This window comes from Carassius auratus, chromosome 50, assembly GCF_003368295.1.
Source record: "Carassius auratus strain Wakin chromosome 50, ASM336829v1, whole genome shotgun sequence".
Classification (NCBI taxonomy): domain Eukaryota; kingdom Metazoa; phylum Chordata; class Actinopteri; order Cypriniformes; family Cyprinidae; genus Carassius; species Carassius auratus.
Window position 1 is genome coordinate 18,569,356 of NC_039292.1, and position 26,986 is coordinate 18,596,341.

The 26,986-nt window shown below is 39.1% G+C and overlaps 2 protein-coding genes across 2 annotated transcripts; one reads left to right on the plus strand and one right to left on the minus strand.

The window, feature by feature from the left end:
- The first annotated feature begins 2,240 nt into the window (after window positions 1–2,240).
- LOC113066491 (peroxisomal coenzyme A diphosphatase NUDT7) lies at window positions 2,241–3,505 on the plus strand. Its single transcript, XM_074559880.1, is given in 5 exon segments — window positions 2,241–2,313; window positions 2,316–2,404; window positions 3,120–3,246; window positions 3,249–3,333; window positions 3,335–3,505. Coding segments are annotated over 5 exon segments (480 nt in total). The 3' UTR covers window positions 3,441–3,505.
- Window positions 3,506–4,678: 1,173 nt separating this feature from the next.
- Window positions 4,679–20,039, minus strand: LOC113067237 (uncharacterized). Its single transcript, XM_026239558.1, has 5 exons — window positions 19,462–20,039; window positions 16,216–16,392; window positions 7,330–7,551; window positions 6,973–7,186; window positions 4,679–5,685 (listed from the first exon to the last, which is right to left on the minus strand). Exons 1-5 carry the CDS (start codon window positions 19,918–19,920, stop codon window positions 5,507–5,509), a joined length of 1,251 nt encoding a protein of 416 aa, XP_026095343.1. The 5' UTR covers window positions 19,921–20,039; the 3' UTR covers window positions 4,679–5,506.
- Between the last annotated feature and the right edge of the window lie 6,947 nt (window positions 20,040–26,986).

Consider the following 26,986-nt stretch of genomic DNA (forward strand, 5'->3'; position numbering starts at 1 on the left):
CATTCCAAAGGCATATTGAAAATTTGCTCTATGTTGGTGTTTTTATATGTGCATAAAAAACACTAAGCTGGTGGAAAGGCACATTGCACAGTTTGCATCTGTACATTGTGGCAAATGTTGACTAACCAATTAAATGAATAAATAAAAAATTAATTACTAAATAAATAAACAATCTGAGTTGGTAAATTTTTGATCAATTCAATATTTTGCAACACCAAGGGATGTCACTCAAAGTTTTGAGGAGAGGCTCAAAACTCAGCTTACCATATAGCATTCTGGAAACAAAGGAAGTCCAAGAACAAATAATAACGATTTAACTTCACATAAAGTATTCTAGAAACCACACTTATATTTGAACAGTTTACTTACTCCTTGTGTAAGGTTCCATTTTAAGGCTTAAAACGTGAAAACGTCACAGCTGCTTGACTAACGATGCAGGCTGAAAAGTAAACAAATGACTTGACCACCAGGCTGCCTTAAAGAGGCAACACCTTCACTTTTAGGATAAGGCAGTCAGTGCGTGTGTATGTGTGTGTTAATGCATATTGCATAAATCCTTGGTTTCTGCCTGAATATGTGTACACTTCACAATATAATGTGACGTAATGCATTCGAGTAGTGTCGGAGGACAGTTATTTACTGATTAATGTTACAGTTGGTACCTGTAATGGGTACATAGAGTAATTTACTGTAATTTATTATTTGAGCTGCATAAATTCTTAAAGATGCACCTCATATTACAGTAAGATATTGTTCCCAGAAGATACAGCAAAACACTGGCTATTTTACAGTTATTTACCCTAGAAAATACAGCAAGGGTTAACAGTGTACAGTCTAAATCCTGACTGGAAATCCTCACATATACCATTTTTCTCTAAGAAGGAATATAATTGTGAGGATAACACCTTTTCTAGTATCTTGTACAGAAAAGGGAGATTCAAGATTGGTCTATAATTAACTAGTTCTTTGGGGTCAAGTTGTGGTTTTTTTGATGAGAGGCTTAATAACAGCCAGTTTGAAGGTTTTGGGGACATATCCTAATGACAATGAGGAACTAATAATAGTCAGAAGAGGACCTACGACTTCTGGAAGCACCTCTTTTAGGAGCTTAGATGGTATAGGGTCTAACATACATGTTGTTGGTTTAAATGATTTAACAAGTTTATACAATTCTTCCTCTCCTATAATAGAGAATGAGTGGAACTGTTCCTCAGGGGGTTTATAGTGTACTGTCTGATGCGAAACTGTAGCTGACGGCTGAATGGTTGCAATTTTATCTCTTATAGTATCGATTTTAGGAGTAAAGTAGTTCATAAAGTCATTATTGTTGTGGTGTTGGGAAATGTCAACACTTGTTGAGGCTTTATTTTTCGTTAATTTAGCCACTGTATTGAATAAATACCTGGGGTTATGTTTGTTTTCTTATAAAAAAGAAGAAAAGTAATCGGATCTAGCAGTTTTTAATGCTTTTCTGTAGGATATGCTACTTTCCCGCCAAGCAATACGAAATACCTCTAGTTTTGTTTTTAGCTGCGCTCCATTTTTCGGGCTGCTCTCTTTAGGGTGCGAGTATGCTCATTATACCATGGTGTCAAACTGTTTTCCTTAACCTTCCTTAAGCATAACTGAACAACTTTATTTAAAGTGCTAGAAAAGAGAGAGTCCATAGTTTTTGTTAAAAAACTAACTAAAATTTAAAAAGCAGTCTTTTGGTGATGGTGATGGAAGTTGCTTCTGTCAAGATTCTGAATGGATGATGTATAAGCGCTACCTTTTATAGAGTGGGGGACCCCCTCATATTTTGCAGGCTTGAACACCATTGGTCAGTTTCACTGGCCTGATTCAATAAGGCTTCAGTAATATTTGGAGGAAAGGGTCATTTCCATAGCAATGTCTCATTCTCGTCTCAGGGAACCAAGGTTACTTTAGTAACCAAAAGCGTCCTATTTCTCTATTTCTGCATGTGGATCCAGAAACGGTTTCACAGAGTGAACCAGTGCAGAGCCCAGAGAGCGTCATGGGAAGGGCTGAGATAAGCATAAGCGCCACCACAGAGTGTTGTGAAAGTCTCCTAATAGACGCTGATTACCACCACGATGGATCTGAAGGAGAAAATTAAAGAGATACGACAGCAGCAATGAGTTTCCCAGTTTACCGGCATCTCTTCCTCAGGTGTTGGTGCTCATCCCGCTGTTGCTAAAATGCATTTCTGGCATGAGCATGTGTGTTCAGTGTGGGTCATGGGTGTGTTGCACCTGCAGCAGCACGCAGGTGAAGTGTGTTTCCTGGGAGGAAAGCGTGAGTCTGGGGACAGGTGCACACTGCTCTAAAAGAGACAGAGGAGATCGGCTTTCCTCCTGACAGAGTGCAAGTCATCTTCAAACTCTTACCCACCCTGAACAAGGTTCACTGACACTCTTCTATTATAATAATATTAATATACATTTATATGTACAATTATAATGCATTATATACACCATTGCAAAATATGCATATATGCAACAAAACTATTATAAATATAAACTTACTGTTTTTAAAATTATTACATGTATAATTTAAATATAATAAATTAAAAACAATTACATAATATAAAATAAAATAATTGTATAATTAAATATAAAATAATAATTATATAATTAAACTAAACAATTATATTAGAACACTTCATACACATCATTATTTTAAAATTATGTACAATACCATTCAAAAGTTTGGGAAAAACTGGACACAATAAATTGATCAAAATTGACAGCAAATCAGCTTATTAGAATGATTAGTAGTATTAACTAGTGAAAACATTATTATTTCTAGTATCTGCTTGCATTTTAATAAATTATTCTAACATATATATTGATTAAAATATATATTTTATTTGAATATGTTTAATATATATTTTCAACGAAAAAATAATATATATATATATATATATATATATATATATATATATATATATATATATATATATATATATATATAATCATTTTATTAAAATGCACACAACCAGTGTGCCAGAATACAGTATTATTATTATTATTGTTATTTTGCATGCATGTGTGTGTGTGTGTCCCTAATTAATGGTCTGCTTTGGCCAGTTATAACATCTCAAAGTGTTTCCACAGACTGGTCTTCTGATCACTCCGGTTGTGACTTTCATCGAGGACTCCTTCAGAGCGTGACCAAACACAGACAAGGTGAGAGGGGTGTTCACTCTTCCTCTATGGTTTTTCACTAAAGAGGCGGATCACTCTGCTATCCTGTGCCCAGCGTCTTCAGCCCGACCCACTGCTTCATGTACACTGACCCCAGCACAGACAGCTTCCTTCAGATCTGGGGTCACCATCACTGTGCTGGCCCTTGAAAAGAAACCTGAGTTTGAGGTCGGCATTAACTTGGAAAATCCAGTTTCTTGGTTTAAAGACATGCTGAAACACAGTTTATGAAAGACACTTTAGATTCAGTGTTAGTGATCATACTAGGGGAAATGATTTACTGTGTTTCAGTTGAAGAGTTACTACAAAGTCAGTTTGGAAATTATTCATGTAAATAAAAATGTGACAGGTTTTTAATAATTAGCAATGAGGATGTCATTTGTCTTTTCTGATGAATATAATATAATAAATTACAAAATGATTTACATTTACAATGAATGCATATGAAATGTTGAAATGACATTTAATGACAGTAAGATATTGCGTTTGACAGGTAGTGGATAAATGTGTTAGGACATATGTATTAAAACATGAATAATAGTAGATTTAAATACAGCCCACACAGTTTTAATAAAAGTTTAACCTGTTAAATGTCACCCCGTCCCGTAAACGGGACGCCTACGTTGACTATACTATATTACAATCAAATCTAATCTAATCTTGACAAACTATATATCGTTGGAAAGGTCTAAGACTCCCAAATATATATTATACCAATATTTTTTGTTAAAAATTATGTAGGAAAAGTAATAGATCAATTTATGACAAGAGTGCACCCTCAGAAATCTACATTACAAAAGGAGCTTTGACCTTTGTTTAAAAAAAAGACTTCCTCGTTGCCTTTTTCTCTATCACATTTTAGAAATCATCAGAAGTTATATATCACTTGAAAACATAAAATTTCAAAATTCATCCTTTAAAACCCATTTTAAAATCAGACATTGCATTACCATGTAAATGGCATATCAAAATCATGTTACAAAATGTTTTCCGTCATGAAATATAAAAATTTAGGTTTGTATCATGCACATTCAAGTCTATCTTCAAAAACGTGAGTGACAGTTAACAGGTTAAGTTGATGTACTCAAACTGAAATATAAATAAATAAAAAACTAATCAAATAAACTTAAAAGTAAAATGTAAACTGAAAACATAAAAACAAAATCTACTTCAAAATAATAATAAATTATATACTAGTATATAGAAAATACTAAAATAACACCATGCATTCAATTGTTTATTTATTTTTTTATTTTTATTTTTATTTTTTTACCAAACTTTTATTTATTTGATATCTAATTTAATAATTGAATTCATCATTTCATGAGCCCAATCCACATTAGACATTTCTCCATTTGTCCACTAGAGGTCAACATCGCCTGACTTCTGACTGTGTGAGGGTTCAGGAAAACATTTCCATTGTTCAACTATTTGAAATAAAATGTGTGTGTTCAGGTAATGTGTTTTTTTTTTTTTTTTCTTTGGTCTTAATTTTAGTTTTAGTTTACTATAATAACCCTGATCCAAATGAACAAAATACTCAAGTATATACTTGAATAAGAGAGAATGCAGGATTAGGATGCAAGCACTTTATTTTATTAACAAATATCACAAAATAAATACACATCTTGAGGTTTCTATGTAATATGAACCGAATGTAGTTCTGCCAGGCACTTCACTTCTACTGATCTGATGAGTCGTTCATTTTTGTTTGATTGTTGATTAATTTCTTTCCGGTGATGCTGTCTGTTAGTGATTCACAGAAACATGCTGAAAATCGTAGTTTTTGCTAGTATAGTGCAGCAACTTATGTCTGACTTGTGTGTCCTATAGCAGACTCTGATGAGTAAGAGCGTGATATACATCAACAGGTTTTATCATCTGAACAGATGTGTCCATACACAGACAGTGAGGATCTATGAGAAACACTTCCTGACACTAAACTGACACTAAAACAAATTGTCATTTTGGGGTGCACTGTTCCTTTAAGGCTAACACTGTACTGATTAGTGACACTTGCACTTGCTTTGATATTTTATTATGTAATGCAGTGGCTTGTCAAGATGTTTAAACTACTCAAAAACACAATGTACCAATTTTACACTCACATTACACCAATGAACGTTTTCCCTCACAAATGAAATGCTAATGTACAAACGTCGGTAACTCTAAGGTGCACTGAATATTCAACATTCCAAAAACAGATCCTGATTCTGTAAGCATTACGTGTTACAGTTTATGACTCACCTCAGAACACACACACACACACACACTCGGTCACACACACACGCTCAGGGTCATTCAAACACAGCCGAGGCCAGTCCGCTCTTCCTGAACGTCTCTGCCACGTGTCTGGAGTGCTGGATTTTGGCCGAGAGCGCCTCGAACACGTCGTTCTGGTCCAGTGCTGTGGCCGTTCTGTAGATGAACATTCCCAGAGACTCCAGTCCTCTCATGCCCAGATTCACACCACAACCTTACACACAATCAACAAACACACATGTATATAACAACAAATAGTGTGGAATACAATTAGTTGTGATCTGAAAGGAAATGTTATTTCCAGTGATCATGATTAGAATATTATACAGTGCTACAGATTCAAATATATACAGATCAGTCTCATTTAGTTTATTATAATTATGATTATTATTTTAATTTATTTAAGAAATGAAAAGTCCAGAATCATTTCAACTATGTCACAGTATCAATCAGTATTAGTATGCCTTTAATAAATCACATTTGTCAATAGAAATATCAAAAATATTGTGTATCACAATGTGTGTGTGTGTGTGTGTGTGTGTGTGTGTGTGTGTGTGTGTGTGTGTGTGTGTGTGTGTGTGTGTGTGTGTGAAACTATTATTTGCTCCCAAACGGAGTTTAACTATTAAGTTAGACAGAGAAAAATAGATAGATTGAAAATTTCACAAAAAATTACTACATAAAATGTTATTATTATTATTATTATTATTATTATTATTATTATTATTATTATTACTATTATTATTATATGTTTATAGAAAATATTATACTCAACATTCATGTGCTTTGTGTCTAGAAGAAAATTGTATAATAAAACAAATTGATCAGTATGTTTTTTTTTTTCCCAAAATAGAGTGGAACTTTTAAGGTGGAAAAAGTCCAAAAATTTAAAATTAAATTACATTTTACTAAAGAAAATTGTGTTATTTAATAAAAAGATTGTGTTATTATTATTATCATTGTAGAAAAATGTCACAGCATAACAGGGTTGAACAAACAGACAGACAAATTTCAGAAATTAAATCATTCTAGAAACAAAAATACAAAAATAAAAAAAAAATTGTAATTTGCATTACAAATTTTAGCTTTTGGAAACTCAAATATTATTTAAAACCTTCAATGCATAGTTTTACTTCATATAAATTTGTAGCTGTAAATATATGAACAGTTAGAAATATGAATATCCATAACCACAAGTATAAGGGGACATTCACACCGAATGCGTTTTTCCAGTTATAAATGTAAGACACAGGAGAGTAGAAGAGTGGGAAAGAAAAAAAAAAGTGTAAAAAACAAGTGTAAAGATGCGGGTTTTTTTTAAATGCTTCGTTTTCAGAACAGCGTGTCATGGGTGAGATGCTGCAACAGACACAAGACGTGAACTCAACATCCAGACACCTCCATCTAGTGCATGTTTACATAGAAAATGACGTGCAATGAAATAGAAACCCTGAAAGAAAAGTAACTGTATTTGGTCTAGAAGCATTCAGGTGATGCTCACCAGTGTCGAAGTTGAGCACTCGTGCAGCTTCTCCTTCCACAGTCACGGCGACGTTGTCTCCCTCGATGTAAGCGGCGCTGACGCGTCTGTAGGACAGCATGATCTGGAACAGCTTGCGGCTGCACTGCATGTGGTGCAGCGTGAGCTCACTCAGACGCGGCTCGATGTCGGTCTTATACGCGTTGAACGACTGGTGGAAGATGTTCTTCATGATCTGAGACAACAGAGAGGAAAGTTCAGTCTCTCACCCTACAAGGGAGATTAAGTGTTTGAGACGATATAAACAATCACACAACCAAAACTTTAAAGTTGAGTTCATGAGTCTAACAGATGCGTGCTTGGATTGAGACGTCTTACTGAAGAGTTGGCCGTGTGGCGCAGGAAATGCATCATTTTGGAGTCTGCGTCTGAAGTGCAGGCCAGAGCCATGCAGCGGTTCCTGAACGTCCCGTAGATCTTCAGGTGGAATCCAGGCTTCGCTGCCGGCTGAGACGAGCTGCGTGATTCCTTCACAGTGTCGATCCCATACGCCGACAGATCAAAATACAAACTATGTGCACGGATCTCTGGTGTAGGGACCTAGAAAGCAGAAAAAAAGATCAAATCATTAATGTCTTGCTTATGTATGAAGTACATGTCACTACATCTGGACCAGTATTCCATGAAAAGTACACGGACTACTGAATATTCCTAAATGGAATCAAGAGGCTTTCATTTTAAAATCTGTATGTAATTGACTTTATTAAATCAATGAAAACATGCAATGTGAAGACGGAATTTCTTAAAGGTACAGCGGCAAAAATCCCACCCATCATTTCAGCGTCTACATCAACTGTTGAATCTTTTTTTTTTTGATTTTACTAAGTTTGTTGACTTTTATGCAGCTCTTGTTCAAATACTAAGGTTGATTTATAAGTATTTTGCTAATCTTTTTACAACCATTTAGCATTAAACATTTGTTCGACATTTTTTCAACATTGAGACAACACCCAACATTACTTCAACCACATTTCAATGTTGAAGGAACATCACATGCCTGCTAAGATGGCCTGTTCAATCATAAAACCCAAAATATACTAGATATTATGCATGTACGCTAGTATACAGTCGAATCTTAACCTTTTAAAGATTCATTCATTTGATAGCTTGAGCGACTCAAATTATGACGTTTCATATCAGTTTAAAATTGTCGGCCGGTTTTCCAAACCTGAGAGACCCCACACACGGCGCTAAAAAATCACGGGTCTAACAGTTTTGGTCGTTCAGTGTGTGGTGTGCAGCCACACGGCAATATCAACACATCACACACGAACTGATTTGACTCCCGAGCATTCCCAGGTCAGACGGGAAATCTCCCAAAATCCCTCGAGATCAAACGTGACTTCAGAGTAAACAATCATGGCGGACGAAGAGGATGTTGTGGCCATAGTTTGTACTTTGTTTTTAACGAAAAAAAAAAAACATAAGAAAAACAAGAAAAGGCAATGGTCAAAGAGGTGGAGACAACGCGAGCATGGACTATACTTGCTACATCATGATATGGAGGAAAGTTGTTGTTTTAGCTCATAGAAATGTTGTTACATACTACACAGATAAATTCATATATTCGTTTCCATGTACTCTGGTGGACTGCAGTTGTGGATGTAGTTATGCCCATCGACTTTATTTGAATTTGTTATATTATATACGCCGGCTGCTTTGATTTTGTTTCCCGGTATTTCCTCACCGCCTCGCTACCTCACTTTTTGATTGGCTACACGCTACAGTCCACAGTCTGCGTGATTGTTTGTCCTCGGGGGACATCACACACGAGAAGAAATCGGGCCAAATAAATCCAACATGTTGGATATCCCCGATTTGAGATCTGAGCGGTCCCAACATTCTTCCGAGCAGAGGAGAGCAGTCTTAACACACCACACACGGCAGGAATATTTGATCAGATTATTTTACGATAATCGGAGCATCCTAAGATTGTCAGAAGGGGTGAATCGGGGCTAAAATCGGCCAAATTATCCTGCCGTGTGAACCAGCCTTAAGTGTGTGCGCTTCTCTCCAAAAGTTATGAGCGATCTCAAAATATGAGAAAATATTTTGAAGAATGGTGGTAACCAAAAAATATCTGGTTCCCATTAACTTCCATTATATATTTTTGACCACACAATGGGAGTCAGTGGGAACCAGAAACTGTTTGGTTAACAACATTCTTAAAAATATTTTCTTTCGCGTTCAACAGAAGAAAGTCGTGGAGGTTTGTAAAGACACAAGGGTGAGTTAAATATCGCAAAATGTTCATTTTTGGGTGAACTGTCCCTTTAAATCTCACAGAGAGAGTGAAAACTGGTATCAACTGGTGCTGGAGTCAAAAATCCTCAATATTCAGAGCCAATTAGACTGAAACCCTGCTTATCTCTGAACCTTATCAAGGTTGCTAAAGCTTGTTTGATGAATAACTGTATACATAACACAGAGTAATGAAACAGGCTGTCAGGGATGCTAGCTGACCTTGGTTATCTGCGGTAGCTAAACACTCTCTACCATCTGCTCAAACAAAAAGCCCATTAACTAAGGAGAAAGAGAGAAAAATCAATTATACAAACTGTCATTCTAAACCTGTGTCAAAACAATCAGATTACAGACAGGATCACTCTTCCTCATAACATGTGCTAGCCTCACCTGCATAATCAGTGTTTGGTTGCTGGCAGAAACAGACTCTATTATTATTCAGAATGGCTTAATTTCCTAACTCATATTCATAAAATGAATCAGCCCAGTAGGACCCTGATGACCTCATGACCACAGAGTGCTCGGACAAACACTATTCATTTTCAAGAACACAAATGAGAGGTTTCTGAGAAAAATAGCATGGGAAGAGGGAAAATGTTGCTACTGAGATATAATGGTGTGATTTAAGGAGAAAGAAAGAAAAGTGCACATGCACTGTAAAGGGCCGTTCACACATAACACGTATGAGTCTAAAAAGACGCAACGATCAGGAATGGTTTTAAAAAAAGTGCAGCACAGAATGCCTCCTCCGCCATGTTGCCGTGGCATGAAAACAGTTGCAGCGCCAATTTGCTGCTGTAAACAAAAGTTTGCAATGTTTGACCCACCTCTGGTCTCTTCTGATTGGTCAGCGTGTAAAAATTTAAATCATTTTAACTTGACACAGCATCTTAAAAAACGTGGCAATCATGTGCAAGATGTTGCAAAAGGACAACTGTCTGACACACATTCTGTGTGAACAGTCCCCTATTTAATTATTTTTTAGGTCAAATAACATTAATGTACTTAAGTTCGTAATCTCAGCATACATTCAAATATATAAAAAACTATTTTTGCCATAACTCAGTCATTTTTAATGTTCAAAAAAAGTAAGCATCTTAAGGTAAAAATTACCTGTATTCACTTTTATAGTGTATAGTGTAATGATGAGCCAGAGATGTTCGGATCCATATGCAGAACTTTAATTATGAGAATGGTCAGACAGGCAATGATCAGTAACAGCGTCAGGTATGTTAGGGATGACCAGGATCGATAACAGAAACAAGCAGATGTCGGGGCAGGCAGCAGAGAATCAGAGTCAGTATAAACAATCCAAAAGGTCAGGTGCGGAAGGAACAAACACAAGGAAAAATGCTCAGAAATGTCAGACAGGCTAAACAAGACTTCGCAATGATTGAGAGTCCAAACACAGTTTACATATGGGAGTGGTAATGGGGAACACACGGTTGTGATTAGTCCTAAGAACGTGATTATCGGAAATGGAGTTATGAATGAGTCCTGAGTGGAGTGCCCTGCTGAAGTTGATGGGCACTCCAGCTGACGATAGTGACATAGCCACCTGCCGACACCCCCCACCAACGAGTGGCTTCCAGACACTCTTAACAATCTAGGAGGGTGGTGGAGCGGAGGCGGAACAGGGGGAGGGACGGAAGGACAGGTCTGTGTGGAAGTGGAGGGGCTGGGACTGGTGCCTAACTCGGGAAACAGGAGCCCTTCCTGGGCCTAACTCTGGAAAACCTGAGCCAGCAGTGGGCCTAACATGGGAAACAAGAGCCCACCATGGGCCTAACATGGGAAACAGGAGCCCGCCGTGGGCCTAACATGGGAAACAGGAGCCCGCCGTGGGCCTAACTCAGGAACAGGGGCCTGCCATGGGCTTAACTTGGGAACAGGGCTTAACTTGGGCACAGGGGCCCGCCGTGGGTTTAACTCAGGAACAGGGGCTTGCCTTGCGCTTAACTCAGTAACAGGGGTCCACCAAGACAGAGCAGGTGGCATGGGAGCCACCAAAGCGGAGCTGGAGTCCACCAGGGTGGAGCAGAGGACCACCACAGCTGAGCAGATGAGGCAGAAGCCCACCAGGGTGGAGCAGAGGACCACCACAGTGGAGTCAATGGAGCAGGAGAGCAAGTCTTGTTAGGTAGGTCTGAAACAGAGAACATGAACAGGTTAATGGTGGCCTCCGTGGCTGTGATGAGGTGGTTAGGGAGTTCCCAAATGGTCTCCAAGTTCTCTCTGGAAAGTTAGGCTGAGACGTGACGAGGCTCTGGAAGTTCAGCTGAGACGTGATGAGGCTCTGTAATTTGGTAATATGACTGGGTTCAGGAAGATCAACTGTGACTTGGTTTTGCTCATGAAGATCAACGGTGACTTGACTTGGCTCATGAAGACAACGGTGACTTGACTTGGCTCATGAAGATCAACGGTGACTTGACTTGGCTCATGAAGATCAACGGTGACTTGACTTGGCTCATGAAGATCAACGGTGACTTGACCTGGCTCATGAAGATCAACGGTGACTTGACTTGGCTCATGAGGATCAACGGTGACTTGACCTGGCTCATGAAGATCAACGGTGACTTGACTTGGCTCATGAGGATCAACGGTGACTTGACTTGGCTCCTGAAGATCAAAAGTGACTTGACCTGGCTCATGAAGATTAACTGTGACTTGACTTGGCTCATGAAGATCAACTGTGACTTGTTTTTGCTCATGAAGATTATTGGTGACTTGACCTGGCTCATGAAGATCAATGGTGACTTGACTTGGCTCATGAAGATCAACGGTGACTTGACTTGGCTCATGAGGATCAACGGTGACTTGACCTGGCTCATGAAGATCAAAAGTGACTTGACTTGGCTCATGAAGATCAACTGTGACTTGACCTGGCTCATGAAGATCAATGGTGACTTGACTTGGCTCATGAAGATCAATGGTGACTTGACTTGGCTCATGAAGATCAATGGTGACTTGACTTGGCTCATGAAGATCAATGGTGACTTGACCTTGTTCATGAAGATCAACTGTGACTTGACCTGACTCTGGTCGGTCAGCGGTGAACTGACTACACTGTGGGAAATCAATGGGGACCTGACTTGACTCATGAATTTAACTGTTGTTTTACTTGTCTTATGGGTGTTAGTGGTGACTTCACCTGACTCTAGACGGTCGACGGTGACCATTCACACATAACACGTATGAGTCTAAAAAGACGCAATGATCAGGAATGGTTTTAAAAAAAGTACAGCACAGAATGCCTCCTCCACCATGTTGCCGTGGCATGAAAACAGTTGCAGCGCCAATTTGCTACTGTAAACAAAAGTTTGCAATGCTTGACCCACCTCTGGTCTCTTCTGATTGGTCAGCGTGTAAAAATTTAAATCATTTTAACTTGACACAGCATCTTAAAAAACGTGGCAATCATGTGCAAGATGTTGCAAAAGGACAACTGTCTGACACACATTCTGTGTGAACAGTCCCCTATTTAATTATTTTTTAGGTCAAATAACATTAATGTACTTAAGTTCGTAATCTCAGCATACATTCAAATATATAAAAAACTATTTTTGCCATAACTCAGTCATTTTTAATGTTCAAAAAAGTAAGCATCTTAAGGTAAAAATTACCTGTATTCACTTTTATAGTGTATAGTGTAATGATGAGCCAGAGATGTTCGGATCCATATGCAGAACTTTAATTATGAGAATGGTCAGACAGGCAATGATCAGTAACAGCGTCAGGTATGTTAGGGATGACCAGGATCGATAACAGAAACAAGCAGATGTCGGGGCAGGCAGCAGAGAATCAGAGTCAGTATAAACAATCCAAAAGGTCAGGTGCGGAAGGAACAAACACAAGGAAAAATGCTCAGAAATGTCAGACAGGCTAAACAAGACTTCGCAATGATTGAGAGTCCAAACACAGTTTACATATGGGAGTGGTAATGGGGAACACACGGTTGTGATTAGTCCTAAGAACGTGATTATCGGAAATGGAGTTATGAATGAGTCCTGAGTGGAGTGCCCTGCTGAAGTTGATGGGCACTCCAGCTGACGATAGTGACATAGCCACCTGCCGACACCCCCCACCAACGAGTGGCTTCCAGACACTCTTAACAATCTAGGAGGGTGGTGGAGCGGAGGCGGAACAGGGGGAGGGACGGAAGGACAGGTCTGTGTGGAAGTGGAGGGGCTGGGACTGGTGCCTAACTCGGGAAACAGGAGCCCTTCCTGGGCCTAACTCTGGAAAACCTGAGCCAGCAGTGGGCCTAACATGGGAAACAAGAGCCCACCATGGGCCTAACATGGGAAACAGGAGCCCGCCGTGGGCCTAACATGGGAAACAGGAGCCCGCCGTGGGCCTAACTCAGGAACAGGGGCCTGCCATGGGCTTAACTTGGGAACAGGGCTTAACTTGGGCACAGGGGCCCGCCGTGGGTTTAACTCAGGAACAGGGGCTTGCCTTGCGCTTAACTCAGTAACAGGGGTCCACCAAGACAGAGCAGGTGGCATGGGAGCCACCAAAGCGGAGCTGGAGTCCACCAGGGTGGAGCAGAGGACCACCACAGCTGAGCAGATGAGGCAGAAGCCCACCAGGGTGGAGCAGAGGACCACCACAGTGGAGTCAATGGAGCAGGAGAGCAAGTCTTGTTAGGTAGGTCTGAAACAGAGAACATGAACAGGTTAATGGTGGCCTCCGTGGCTGTGATGAGGTGGTTAGGGAGTTCCCAAATGGTCTCCAAGTTCTCTCTGGAAAGTTAGGCTGAGACGTGACGAGGCTCTGGAAGTTCAGCTGAGACGTGATGAGGCTCTGTAATTTGGTAATATGACTGGGTTCAGGAAGATCAACTGTGACTTGGTTTTGCTCATGAAGATCAACGGTGACTTGACTTGGCTCATGAAGACAACGGTGACTTGACTTGGCTCATGAAGATCAACGGTGACTTGACTTGGCTCATGAAGATCAACGGTGACTTGACTTGGCTCATGAAGATCAACGGTGACTTGACCTGGCTCATGAAGATCAACGGTGACTTGACTTGGCTCATGAGGATCAACGGTGACTTGACCTGGCTCATGAAGATCAACGGTGACTTGACTTGGCTCATGAGGATCAACGGTGACTTGACTTGGCTCCTGAAGATCAAAAGTGACTTGACCTGGCTCATGAAGATTAACTGTGACTTGACTTGGCTCATGAAGATCAACTGTGACTTGTTTTTGCTCATGAAGATTATTGGTGACTTGACCTGGCTCATGAAGATCAATGGTGACTTGACTTGGCTCATGAAGATCAACGGTGACTTGACTTGGCTCATGAGGATCAACGGTGACTTGACCTGGCTCATGAAGATCAAAAGTGACTTGACTTGGCTCATGAAGATCAACTGTGACTTGACCTGGCTCATGAAGATCAATGGTGACTTGACCTGGCTCATGAAGATCAATGGTGACTTGACTTGGCTCATGAAGATCAATGGTGACTTGACTTGGCTCATGAAGATCAATGGTGACTTGACCTTGTTCATGAAGATCAACTGTGACTTGACCTGACTCTGGTCGGTCAGCGGTGAACTGACTACACTGTGGGAAATCAATGGGGACCTGACTTGACTCATGAATTTAACTGTTGTTTTACTTGTCTTATGGGTGTTAGTGGTGACTTCACCTGACTCTAGACGGTCGACGGTGACCTGACTAGACTTTGGGAAATCAACAGGGACCTGACTTGACTCTGGAAAGTCAACGGGGACCTGCCTTGACTCTGGAAGATCAGCGACGGCTGCCATCTTGTGCAACGGGCTGTCGGCCATCTTGTGCAGCGGGCTGGTGGCCATCTTGTGCAGAAGCTCAGGTACAGGGACCAGCGAACGGATAGGAGCTGCCGAGCTGGACACCTCGGAGAATTGACCTCCTCAACTATAAAGGGAGAGCCACAAAACTGCAACACAAAGTCAATAAACTGTCCCAGGGTCCAGCTAGGGTTTTCTTCTGGTAAATTTAAGCTTATCTTAGCGTCAAGACCACTCCAGAAACAATCCTTTATCAGATGCTCATCCCCAGGCAACAGGTGACTATACTGAATGAATACCTCCACATAAAGCTCAATTGGTCGGCCGTCTTGAAAAATGGAGCAAAGCACACTTACAGGGTTGAATGAACTTTTAGCTGGCTCCATACCTAGTCTGCTGTTCAATAAAGCTGCTGAATCCTGGTTTGCCGAAGTCTTCTGTAACGATGAGCCAGAGACGTTCGGATCCATATGCAGAACTTTAATTATGAGAATGGTCAGACAGGCAATGATCAGTAACAGCATTAGGTATGTTAGGGATAACCAGAATCGATAACAGAAACAAGCAGATGTCAAGGCTGGCAGCAGAGAATCAGAGTCAGTATAAACAATCCAAAGGTCAGGTGCGGAAGGAACAAACACAAGGAAAAATGCTCAGAAATGTCAGACAGGCTAAACAAGACTTCACAATGACTGAGAGTCCAAACACAGTTTATATATAGGAGTGGTAATGGGGAACACACGGTTGTGATTAGTCCTAAGAACGGGAAATGGAGTTATGAATGAGTCCTGAGTGGAGTGCCTTGCTGAAGTTCATGGGCACTCGAGCTGACGATCGTGACATATAGAATATAGAAAAAAAGTCTGGCTTTTTTATTCAATTAAATTTTACATAGATTTTTATTCGGTATAACCTTGACAAGTTGTGCTTAATTGTATTGAATGGGCACTTGAAGTGTTTCAAATGTTAAGTGTTTTTGTTTGTTTGTTTTTTAGCTGTAGCAGATAATATTATATAATAAAAGTCCCGTTGACTGCGCATTTATCATCTTGTCAAGCTACTAATAGACGTAGCAACAAAGCAACGAAACTCCAATTTTGATTTCATGGGCCTTCTGAAAAAACTTTGACTTTGCAAAAGACTTGCATATAAGCATGTATGTAACTCACCTGCCTCTGGTCCGGTCTTTCTATAGTAGCATTGGCGCCATAAGCACGACATGATTCCACGATGTAATCAGAGCTGATGCCCAGCACAGAGCAGGAGTCTCCACACGAACCGTCAGCAACTACAATCACCCGCGGCCATTCACCCCTCGGCATCTTCCTCAGGTACTCCTCACTAAACTACAGGATCACAGCGAGAGAAAACACTGAGTGCAGCCAGTAAATTTAGATTCCAAATCAAATGATTCTTTGATTCGAATAAGAATGTTCTTTTAAGGGAATCAAAAACATTCAGCATGGTTAGCACAGTCTGATCCCCAAACTAATGATTCTGAACCAGTTCGTTTTATTATATAGTCTAATGCTCTACTCTGTTATAGTTGTTTTAAGTAAGCACGGTCAGAGCTGTCTGATTCCCTAAACATGACTCTGAACCAGTCCTTTTTAGCGAATCAAAACATGGAGTGTTTAATTTCCAAGTGAACAACTAAATTAACATCAAATTAAACTAAATTAAATCCAAACAATTAACATGCATGGTCCAATGATTGAACAAATATCCATTATGAATAATACAAAAAAAGTAATGCTTACAAAATACATACATTGTTTAGTACTAAATCATCATTATGTAGGACAAAGTATTGGATTGGATAAGTATTGGATTGATAATGGCCTTTATGCCATTAAGCCAACACACTTCTCAACAACAAACTGTGTTTAACCTGCATAAATAAAAGTATCAATCATTTATTTGCATAGACAGCAACAAGTAAAGACTGTAATTTGTCACCGGCAGTGTGTGCTCCTCCGAGCAGAAGGACGTATTCATTAAACCAGACTGACAGCTTGTCACCCAGAATAGCTCTAAATGAAATGAAACTCAAGTCTGGTTTGGTTTATTGGATGTGAGCGTCTAGATACATCAGAGACCTGGCATAAACAGACAGGCCTGAGAGTCCAAGGCCAGAGAAATCCATTTACACTGGAACACTTACCTCACAGTACATGACTGCATCTGACATACTGCACAACATTTACTGTATAATGGCTAGTATTACAAAATAATATGTGAAATGGTACAAAATATGGAAAAATAAGCATGTCAGAAGTATGCTGCATGCTCATCATGCATGTTTTATATATGAAAGACATTCAGTATAATAAGCAGTTTGTACTTTTATTTATATTTAATGTAAAAAATAAATAATTAATAAAATGTATGTCTCTTATATGAGAATAATACAGACGGACTCCTGCAGAGTCAGTTGTTTTAAATGAAATAAAAGCTCAGTGTAGTCTGATTCTTGAACAATGTACATATTTGTGTGTGTGTGTGTGTGTGTGTGTGTGTGTGTGTGTGTGTGTGTGTGTGTGTGTGTGTGTGTGAGTGAAAAATGGAGTTCAGTGTATTAATGTGTGCACTTTTGTCAAATGTATGTCACTGCATACTGTTTGTGAAATAATATAGAATGCTTCTCCAAGTCCATGAACACCTAAGTATCTCAGGCTGCAGAATAAATACCAAAAGATACTGATTTGTTAATTAAAAAAAAAAAAAACTTTGGTTCACAAATTGCTTGGCCCTCAGAAGAACACGGCCAAGATAAAATGCCCAAAGTGTCCCAAACAAATGCCTGTCTAGACTGAAAATAAATACATTTCAGCATGCAGCACTCTACAAAAGAAAGAGCACTTTTATAGCAAACAATAAAATACTGCTGGCCTTCACAAAGACCAAAATAAGAGCGAAAGAGACAGAGAGAGAGAGAGAGATCTTCACTGGTTAGCTGTCTGTCGCTTTATGAATGTCTTCTCACTGCACCTGTTTCACATAATCACCTGATCATTAGATGACAGACATCAGGCAATTAGTTAGTTGGCACTAAATGTGTATTTAATGAAACAGTTTGAAATCTGCCATCACAGTCATTTCCTGTAAATCAGAGCCATCTGTCAGAACAGCTCGAAATGCTGTCTCATGGTGATAGGAATTCAGTGCTGCTTGTGTTTTAATTACTGAGGCAATCGCTACTCTACATTAAAAATTCATCATTTTAAATCTTTAGAGAGGAGAAAGGGCCCATACCTGTGAGCAGAAAACACGTGTCCAGGAAACAGATTTTAATTGCTGAAGGTCATTTTTCTGCAGACGGACAGCAGCTTTATTGAGCTCCTCGACTGTGACTCTGTCTGCTGAGTTAACACTGACTGAACTGTGTCTCTGCTCAGCAAATCTATCAGAAGCACTTCAAGTATATTTGTGATTTCAAAAGCCAGTGGCATCATGCACCATTGTGTATTAGTTTGTATGTTTGTATTTATTTATTTATTCAAGTATATAAGTAATTAAAAATAATAACATATTTTATTTACGCCTTTAAAACGTAAGTGTACACAACTTCATTATTTTTAAAATCATAAAGGTAAATCCACTATTTTAAATATGCTTAAAAGTTGTTTTTGTTGTTGTTGTTGTTGTTTTGGAAGAATACCAAGCATTTCTAAATCATGAATATCATTGTTTTATATAATTAACAATTGTATAAAATATAATTGCCTTGTCATAAAACTGGGCCAAACTGGTTATTAGAGAGTGTAAGCTGGTTATTAAGTGATCCAGCTGGTTGTTATATTGTTTAAGCTTGCCTATAGCTAGTTTGAGCTAGTAATTTGTTGATTCAAACTGGTTATTAGTTGGTGTATGTTGGTTATAAACTGGTCCCAGCTGGTCATACACTGTTTAAGTTGGCCATTAGCTAGTTTAATCTCGTTATTGGCTGAGCCAAACTAGGGTGCATTTCCCAAAAGCAACTATGGTCACAAGTTCCAGCGTTAGTAACAGAGCTCAATGGAACTTGCGACCATAGTTAGATAATGATGCTTTTCGGCAACGCACCCCAGGTTATTTGCTGGTCAGAAGATGGTTCAAGCTAATTAATAGCTAGCATGATGACCAGCTACCATGTTTCAAAAACCAGCGGGACCACCATAACCTGACAAGATCAGGTGGTGGTCAGTCCAGCTAATAACCATCAAATAACCAGCTTGGACCAGCTAAAATACTATTACCATGTTACAAAGCACAAAAAGTTTTTAATGCATCTTTGTTTTGAAAGCATATGTCAGGACAGGTGTATGAAGAATAAAAAAAAAATATATATATATATATATATAATAACTTTAACACGTGGTTCTGATTTATTTGCAAGCAACTCCGTAAGAAACTGCCACTAACACGTGACGTACCTTTGTACCCAATTGGACTTTCACGTCCACCTTTTTCTTCTTCTGCTCCAGGATGCTCAACAAATACTCCTGAAACACTCCGATCTTGGTGAAGAAGTGCTCGTTGTGCCAGCAGCCTTCCATGTTGTCAAAATCCACCCCCAGGTCCAGGAGGAAGCGCACGCTGCGGGGGTCCAGCGCGATCTGCTGCGGTCTGCAGAGCAGCGCGCTCCGGTAGCGCTCATCCAGAAGAGTCAGTTTCAGCACCTTACCGGAGCGGACAGCGACCAGAGCCGCGGTCAGCCCGATCGGACCCGAGCCCACGATCAGAACCGAGATCCGAGCCCGCCACTGGCGGATCCCGTCCAGGCTCACCTTCACCACCGCGTACACCAGCACAGCGAGTAAAGTACTGAGCGCGGTGTCGTACGCCAGCGTCCGGTACTGATCCACGGGGCTCTCCGCGCTCACCGCCACCATGCTGCGATTCCTCGGGGAACTGAAGACAACACGCTTCACTTGTTGAGGAGCTTTGCCATCTCTGGCTGCCACGTTACATGTGTGAGGTGAAGTGAACACTGAACACGCTCCCTGCACGAGCAACTCTCTCTCTCTCTCTCTCTCTCTCTCTCTCTCTCTCTCTCTCTCTCTTCCTCAGAAATCAGTGTACAAATGCGCATCTTTCTGTTTTCTAAGCGCACTGCAGTTTGTTTCGGCTGCTGCTGCCGGTGTCGGAATGTGTGTGTATTAAACGATGGGTTCAAAGTGATTTAAAGGAACTTCGGATTTTAAAGGTAGGCCTAATCGTTCAACCTAAAATATAAGTTCATTGGGTTAACTCACCCAACGCACATTATGGCACATTTGCTAACGTTTATCTAAAATAACAAACATACTAAGAGCGAGTTACCTCAAGATGAATTCGTCATATGTTCTCTCAAGAATGGATGGTTTTTAGAATGAATTCTGTAATATAATATGGTCTGTTAGATTTGAAAATGAGTTAAAGAGATAGTTAACCCCAAAATGAAAATCCTGCCATCCAACCCAAAATATAATATGATGAAATTTTTATAATTTGATATTTTTGATTAATAAACAGCTTTGGTTGCTTCGACTGCATTAGAAAACACTGATACATTTCTGAATATACATATTTTTATGTCCAAAGAAAGTCATACAGGTTTGGATCATTGGGTCAGTAAATGGTTGCAGAAAGTTTTTTTTTTGTTGTTGTTGTTGTTGCTCAAACATCAATTCCAGTTTGAAGCAGCTGTAAGTCGCTATATAAGGACTACGCAGTTGTCTGAATCATCAGGTCACATTCATGCTGTAGAAAAATAATAACAATCCATCCATCCAGTTGAAGAGAAAAGCGTATGAGGGTTGAAAACCAGTGAAGAGCTTAGCCAGCATATACTGGAGCATAACTCATAATTTACAGTCAGTTTTCTCCAAGTATTTATCCCTGTTATTTGTCCCCATAACAGGGTTGAACTTTTTGACAGGTTCCCATATGGTGAGGCCAATATAAGTAAAACTGACAAAGATTACAAGATAAACTTTCCATGTGATCAAAACTACGTTCATGTCACTCTCTGAATATAATGTCATACATTTCAATAAACACAGTGTCACAGCATAACAGGGTTGAACAGAAATTAAGAGACAAACTCTAGGGATAACTAAATGTTTTTGGGAAAACTATGCAAGCATAATTTTTCCATTTCAATATAAAATGTCTAATATTCCATTCCAATTCATATATTGCTTAACATTTATTACACACTAAACAGATTGAATACAGAATTTACTAAGTATACTTCAGTATGCTGTTAATAACATCAGTCATAGCACAGAAACGGCTGCATTTCCTGTCCTTGATTAATCTTTCACAAAACACATGAAAAAGACTGAAACATTAGCTGACTGTCATCTGAAATCAGCAACATGATATAGATAATTTTACATTATTCAGCAGAGCTTTACTTACAGCCCCAGTATTGTCACATTAGTATCTTCACATGACTTCCATCACACTTCTTAGAAAGGCAAGATGTTGCTTGGTCTCTGGTTTTTGTAACATCAGTCCACACTATTTTTAGAGTTAGTTTGTCATACTCTTCGAGATGTGATGTTATATTTAGCTTCCATTGATTCTCAAGAGCTAAGCGTCAAGATGATGAAATCCAGTCTCAGATTAAACTGTAATAATTTACCGCTCTACCTTCCAAACTGTGTATTGTATTCCGCAGTGTTTACTGTGGTGCAGCGATGGAAAAAGCCATTACAACTGTGAAATCACAGCATCATTGATACCAAATTCCCTTTAAGGCAGTGGTTCTCGACCTCTTTTGACTCTGAGGCCCCTGCATATAACAGTGATACATGATTACAGAGATCTCAAGAACTGTGAGGCTAATTCAAATATTAAATGTCAGATTTTCACTATTATTTACAACAGGATCTGCATTTTCATGAGTTTAAATAAAAGATATTTGCTATAAGAGACATATAATTAACATTTGAGACAGCTGTCAAATTTCTGACAAGCCAAACATGTCTCTGAGTAATATGCCATCTATCTAAGCCTCTAAGACATGTCCAGCACATTTTATTATATTAGTTCCCCCCTCAGGCGCGTTATCACGTCTGTCAAATAACTTAGGCTGACTGTCGGCTGAAATATTAGAACAGAAAAACATTGACATAACACAATCTTGGACATCAATCACTTTACTGAATATATTAAATAAAAATATATTTCCTTTCACATGAATACCTTTTACTGGTTTTCAAACCCACATTATTTGAAAATCACAACATCAATGACAGAAAATAAAAAATGTACATAATTTAATCAATCAAATTCAATCGTTCACTGAAATTCATAAAGATCTGTTCTTTTTTATGTTTGCTCTCAGGTCCACCTGAAGGTGTCTTCCATTCGAGGACTTCCTCTTAGCTACGGTTGCCATGGGCTCCGTCTTTCAGGGTCAGAGCTTTTCTTTAAAGGTGCTTCAAACCAGAAACCATTGAGGCTCTCTGACTAAAATAGGATTGATTTGAACACTCAAGAGGTTGCAGAAGTTTCCTTATTTGAGAAATGAAAGGCTTGCGGCGTTTTAACGCTATAAGGATCATATACTGTCTTATGCTAGGACACAAAGCTGCCCTGTCATTTTGATTGCAGATCAATAATAATCACCCAGCAGACTGTGGACAGCTCAATATGCAGCTAAAGATTGATTATCTTTTCTAAAGACTTAGCAATGTGGCATATAACTGCATACAATGCAGCACATCTCTAAAACAAAAAACATTCAGAATCTCTTACAACTGCATATCAGGATCCTAGTAAGCTCCCACAAAATCTTATTACAACCACCAAAAACATCTGCAACAACAGTCACATGCTAAAAATTACTTATATCAGCCACATCATAGCAAAAGTGCTGATAGCCACCCTAGCAACCACTTAGTGATGCCCTAGCAACCAACCACTACACCGTAACAACATGGCGGTGAATCTTGCGTAGGCAGACTGTGCTCTTATATTCATCACAACACAGTGACATGGACTAACTTATTAATTTCTCAGTGTGTTTCAGATCACACAGAGACATAATGATGTAGAAGGGTGTAAATGGGCAGTAAGGAAATGGTGCGTCTAAGCTCCTTCAGCAAACGCTCGTCACTCTTCAGGCACCTGGCAACCGCAGAGCTCCAGCAGAACTGATTCATCCGAGGAGACTCCAGGTGTTAATTAACAGCAGAGCAGACGAACAGGACGGTGACGAGCCGGCCAGCTGACATTTGTCATGTCTCTTAGCAACACTATATTACTTCTGTGATAGGTCTGCTGCGCATCTTACTCACACAGAGACAAGTGTTCATTCCATCATAAACAGTCAGGGTTTCGGTTTTATTCTTAGTCAAAATAAGTGATGGTTAGCCAACAATTTTTCTAAATGAAAATGGACTCAATTTCTCAGTATATGTTACTTGTCTTATTTTGCACGACTTATTAGTGTGTTATTCCAAAAAAAAAATAAAAAATGAAAAAAAACAATTGTCTTCATAATCTTTTTCAAAATGTAATAACTTGGTCTGCCTCTCAAATTGCTTTCTTTTTCGGCTGATTTCAGTGTGCTTGTTATTAACCCCTTCCTATCCTCCACCTGGCTCCCGGTGAGGTCAAACAAGAGTCTCCACAATAAAAGAAAAAGAAAATAGAGCAACGTTCTCACTCTTAGTATTAATGCTGGTTTTATGTGGTTTTGAGAAGCTTTTATGCTTTTTTTATTTTAAGTATTATATTTTTCCAAAAGTGAACATAGTTTTAAATATAGTTTAAACTATTTGAATGTATTATAGGTGCTGTAGGGAACTTTTGTAAAAAAAAAAACTATTTTTTACATATTTGTTAAACCTGTCATTATGTCCTGACAATAAAATCTGTGGAGAAATCAAGCTCCTCTGGCTCCTCCCAGTGTCCTATTGCCATTTGTAGAAACTCCATCGATCCCGGTAAAAAAACAACCAATCAGAGCTGCGGTCCGTAACTTTGTTTGTGTTCAAAATGTAGAAAAATTTATATAATAAGCGAGTACACCATGAATCCATTTTCCAAACCGTGTTTTTGGCTTGTCCTGAATCACTAGGGTGCACCTATAATAAGTGTTTATATTCGGACTATTTTAGATTGCTTCGGGGGTACCGCGGCGGAGTAACCCAGTACCTTTGTGATTCTTCATAGACATAAACAGAGAGAAGTAGTTCCGGCTACAATGTTCTTCCGCAAGACGCACGCAGTTCTGTTTATTAACCGCTAGAGCGTCAAAAGTTCCCTACCGCAGCTTTAATGCATTAATTAAAGGAATAGTTTTAAAAGTTGTGGATGGATATTGATGTGAGAGACAACAGGATAAAGTCTTATTATGGATTATTGACTAGATTTTGGATTATGCATTTGACAAGAAGCTATGGTTTATGGTTAAAAACATGTAATAGAGAACAACCACCTTAGCAAACACCCCCAATGATAGCATCTTGTAGCATTTTTATGCTTTCACATCTGTTTTGGGCAATGCTGACTAGAAGCCCAGAGGTACAGTTCATTATAATCACAGATACATTGTCGACAATATCAGCGCTTGTTATCAGCATGAATATCCAGCTCTTAGAGCATGTCACGTAACGTCAGCCTCGGCCCATTACTCATGACTGCAGGTCACATCTAATGGCTGCTAATGAAGACACCATTGTGCCAAGTATTCATTAAAGAAATAGGACACGGTGTCCTCGGATACTATAGGCCTTTTCACTGAATATACAGAAGAGAGCACAGCGTAACAATGTCAGTCACTAGTACTCCATTCTTAGACATGGGCTCTGTTTCAAAACCTGTCCACTATCAATCAAAACACAGAAGTGGAGAGTTCAAATCTGAGCTAGGCTAAGCTACAAGCAAAAAAAAAAAAAAAACATTGTTTAGAAAAATTAACTAATCATAGGTGCAATGTGGAATTTAATTAGTGCACTTGATAATGTCCACTATGGTTTTAGACACCATGGTTGTCCACTTAAAATAGTGCACTACTACATATATTTTGGGATATTTCAGACACAGGCCTTGGCTAATCACACCACAAGTCACATAGCAAAGGTAGCATTCACTGCCATTCACAGATCCCCTCCAGTGGCCTCGTGGGATAGAAAAGTGTCCATTAGATGTGCACTTATCATCTTGCCAGACACAGTAGGTTATCTGAGGACTTTTCGCCTGTGAACACAATGAATGCAGACTACTGTTCTCACATGCTGTTTTTGGCCTGAATGGCAGGGAAATATATTTCTAAGGCAGCCATTGTGTGCACCACAGCTTCTCTGTACCTTTTGCTATTGCCTGAACACTTTTTATTGTAAGACATGTTGTAAGCAGACACTCAGTTATACACAACACAGCTCTGCTTACGATCTGTTTATTATTCACCGTGTAACACATCGCGCTCTGGATATGGTGTGGAGGACAAGTTTGTGTCACAGATCTAAATCAACATCTGAATCTTTCCCAATGACATTTTAATAGGTTCAAATGCACTTTTGATGTCTTAGCCAGGTCCTAAACCAAACAGCGATGGCTAGCGTAGAGACCATGTTTATCTGAGAACATTATGAGATCACAGGTTACATCGCTGAACTGAATCTGCAGACAAAGCTATAGAGCATCTTCAGAGCAGAGCTACAGAAGTCTGCTCCACAAATCCATCACACAGCCTCTAGGTCTGGAATGATTTTATTCGGATGAATTAATAATAAAAAAAATGTATATATATATAATAATAATAAATGCAATTCATGCATACAATGACTAAATTCTGAATTAAAAAGGGATTTTAAAATTTTGTGGGTTGGAATGAAGTAAAAAGGATTATACAACTATGACTTATATAAAGGAAGAAAATGGATCATTAAAAGAATAACATTTTTGAAAAGAAAGTCTTTAGAGAGGGTCAATATTGGTGGCCAAGAGTTAAAACGGCCTTTCCATCTTTTCTGCATATTAAAAATCTGCATCTTTATAGCAGAAATTGAATCACAGCGCCATCTGCTGACTGAAGCTGTGATTATATCAGAGTAAAATCATGGAGCTCTTTAGACATTCTACTGTCACATTTCTGTGTGAAACCTCCTTGTTTCTTTAATAAAATAATAATAAGCTTTTACATTTATGAAATAAGGCGGAAATAAGGTTGCCTGCATTGTTGTATCACAAACAGCACTCTGTAAATAGATATGAAGAAGGTTTAATTGATATGATATGTAGCATATGGAGATGTGTAGCTTGACCCACAAGACAAACCCAGTTTGGTCAGTCTGAGGTCATTCACACATAGGTCTCAAGAATAAAGGACTGGGATCACGGGGACTGGATCAGTCTTTGATCATCCCTTATTCCTGCCTTCCACAAATGATCCGCTTGAGGGAGAACAAAGCAGTTCCTGCATGGGGGTTTCTGTATGTTAATGCTAATGTTAATGTTAACCCCTTAATCTCCACAAGAGGTAGTTTTTTTTTTTTATCTGATGGCAAAAGCATCCTTTGTTGTCCACAAAGTCTGATCTTATCAGAATGAAACGTCTGCTGTCTTCTAGAAAGTCCTACAAAACTGAAGCATCCCAGCAACCCTTAATAACAAAAGGTGTTGAAATATTCATTGTAATTTAAGATTAATTTTAGCTAAGTATGATCAAATTAAAAAAAGGTGTCTGACATCTTAAAGACGTGTTGCATCAAGACAAGATACATCTATCAGATGTTTGTACACAGCAGATTCTTTCCAGATGAAGCGATCTTTACATCTGGCATCTAACCTCTGCAGACATACCTGTGCTATCTATCCCCTAAACACTGATCTACAAACGTGTGTTCCTGTAGGATTCTAGTAATATTCAGCATGTGAACAAGATTTTCTGTCGTTTTCTTTCCAGACAACCCTTCCCCGTTCTCATTATCTGTCTTTAGAACTGCTTTATTTCCCAGC

Excerpts from the sequence above, each read along its gene's own strand:
- LOC113067237 (XM_026239558.1), bottom strand. The coding sequence starts at position 19,920 with ATGGTGGCGGTGAGCGCGGAGAGCCCCGTGGATCAGTACCGGACGCTG. Across the intron at positions 7,187-7,329 it reads GCCACACGGCCAACTCTTCA|ATCATGAAGAACATCTTCCA; the intron begins GTAAGACGTCTC and ends CTGTTGTCTCAG. Across the intron at positions 5,686-6,972 it reads AGTGCTCAACTTCGACACTG|GTTGTGGTGTGAATCTGGGC; the intron begins GTGAGCATCACC and ends ATTGTGTGTAAG.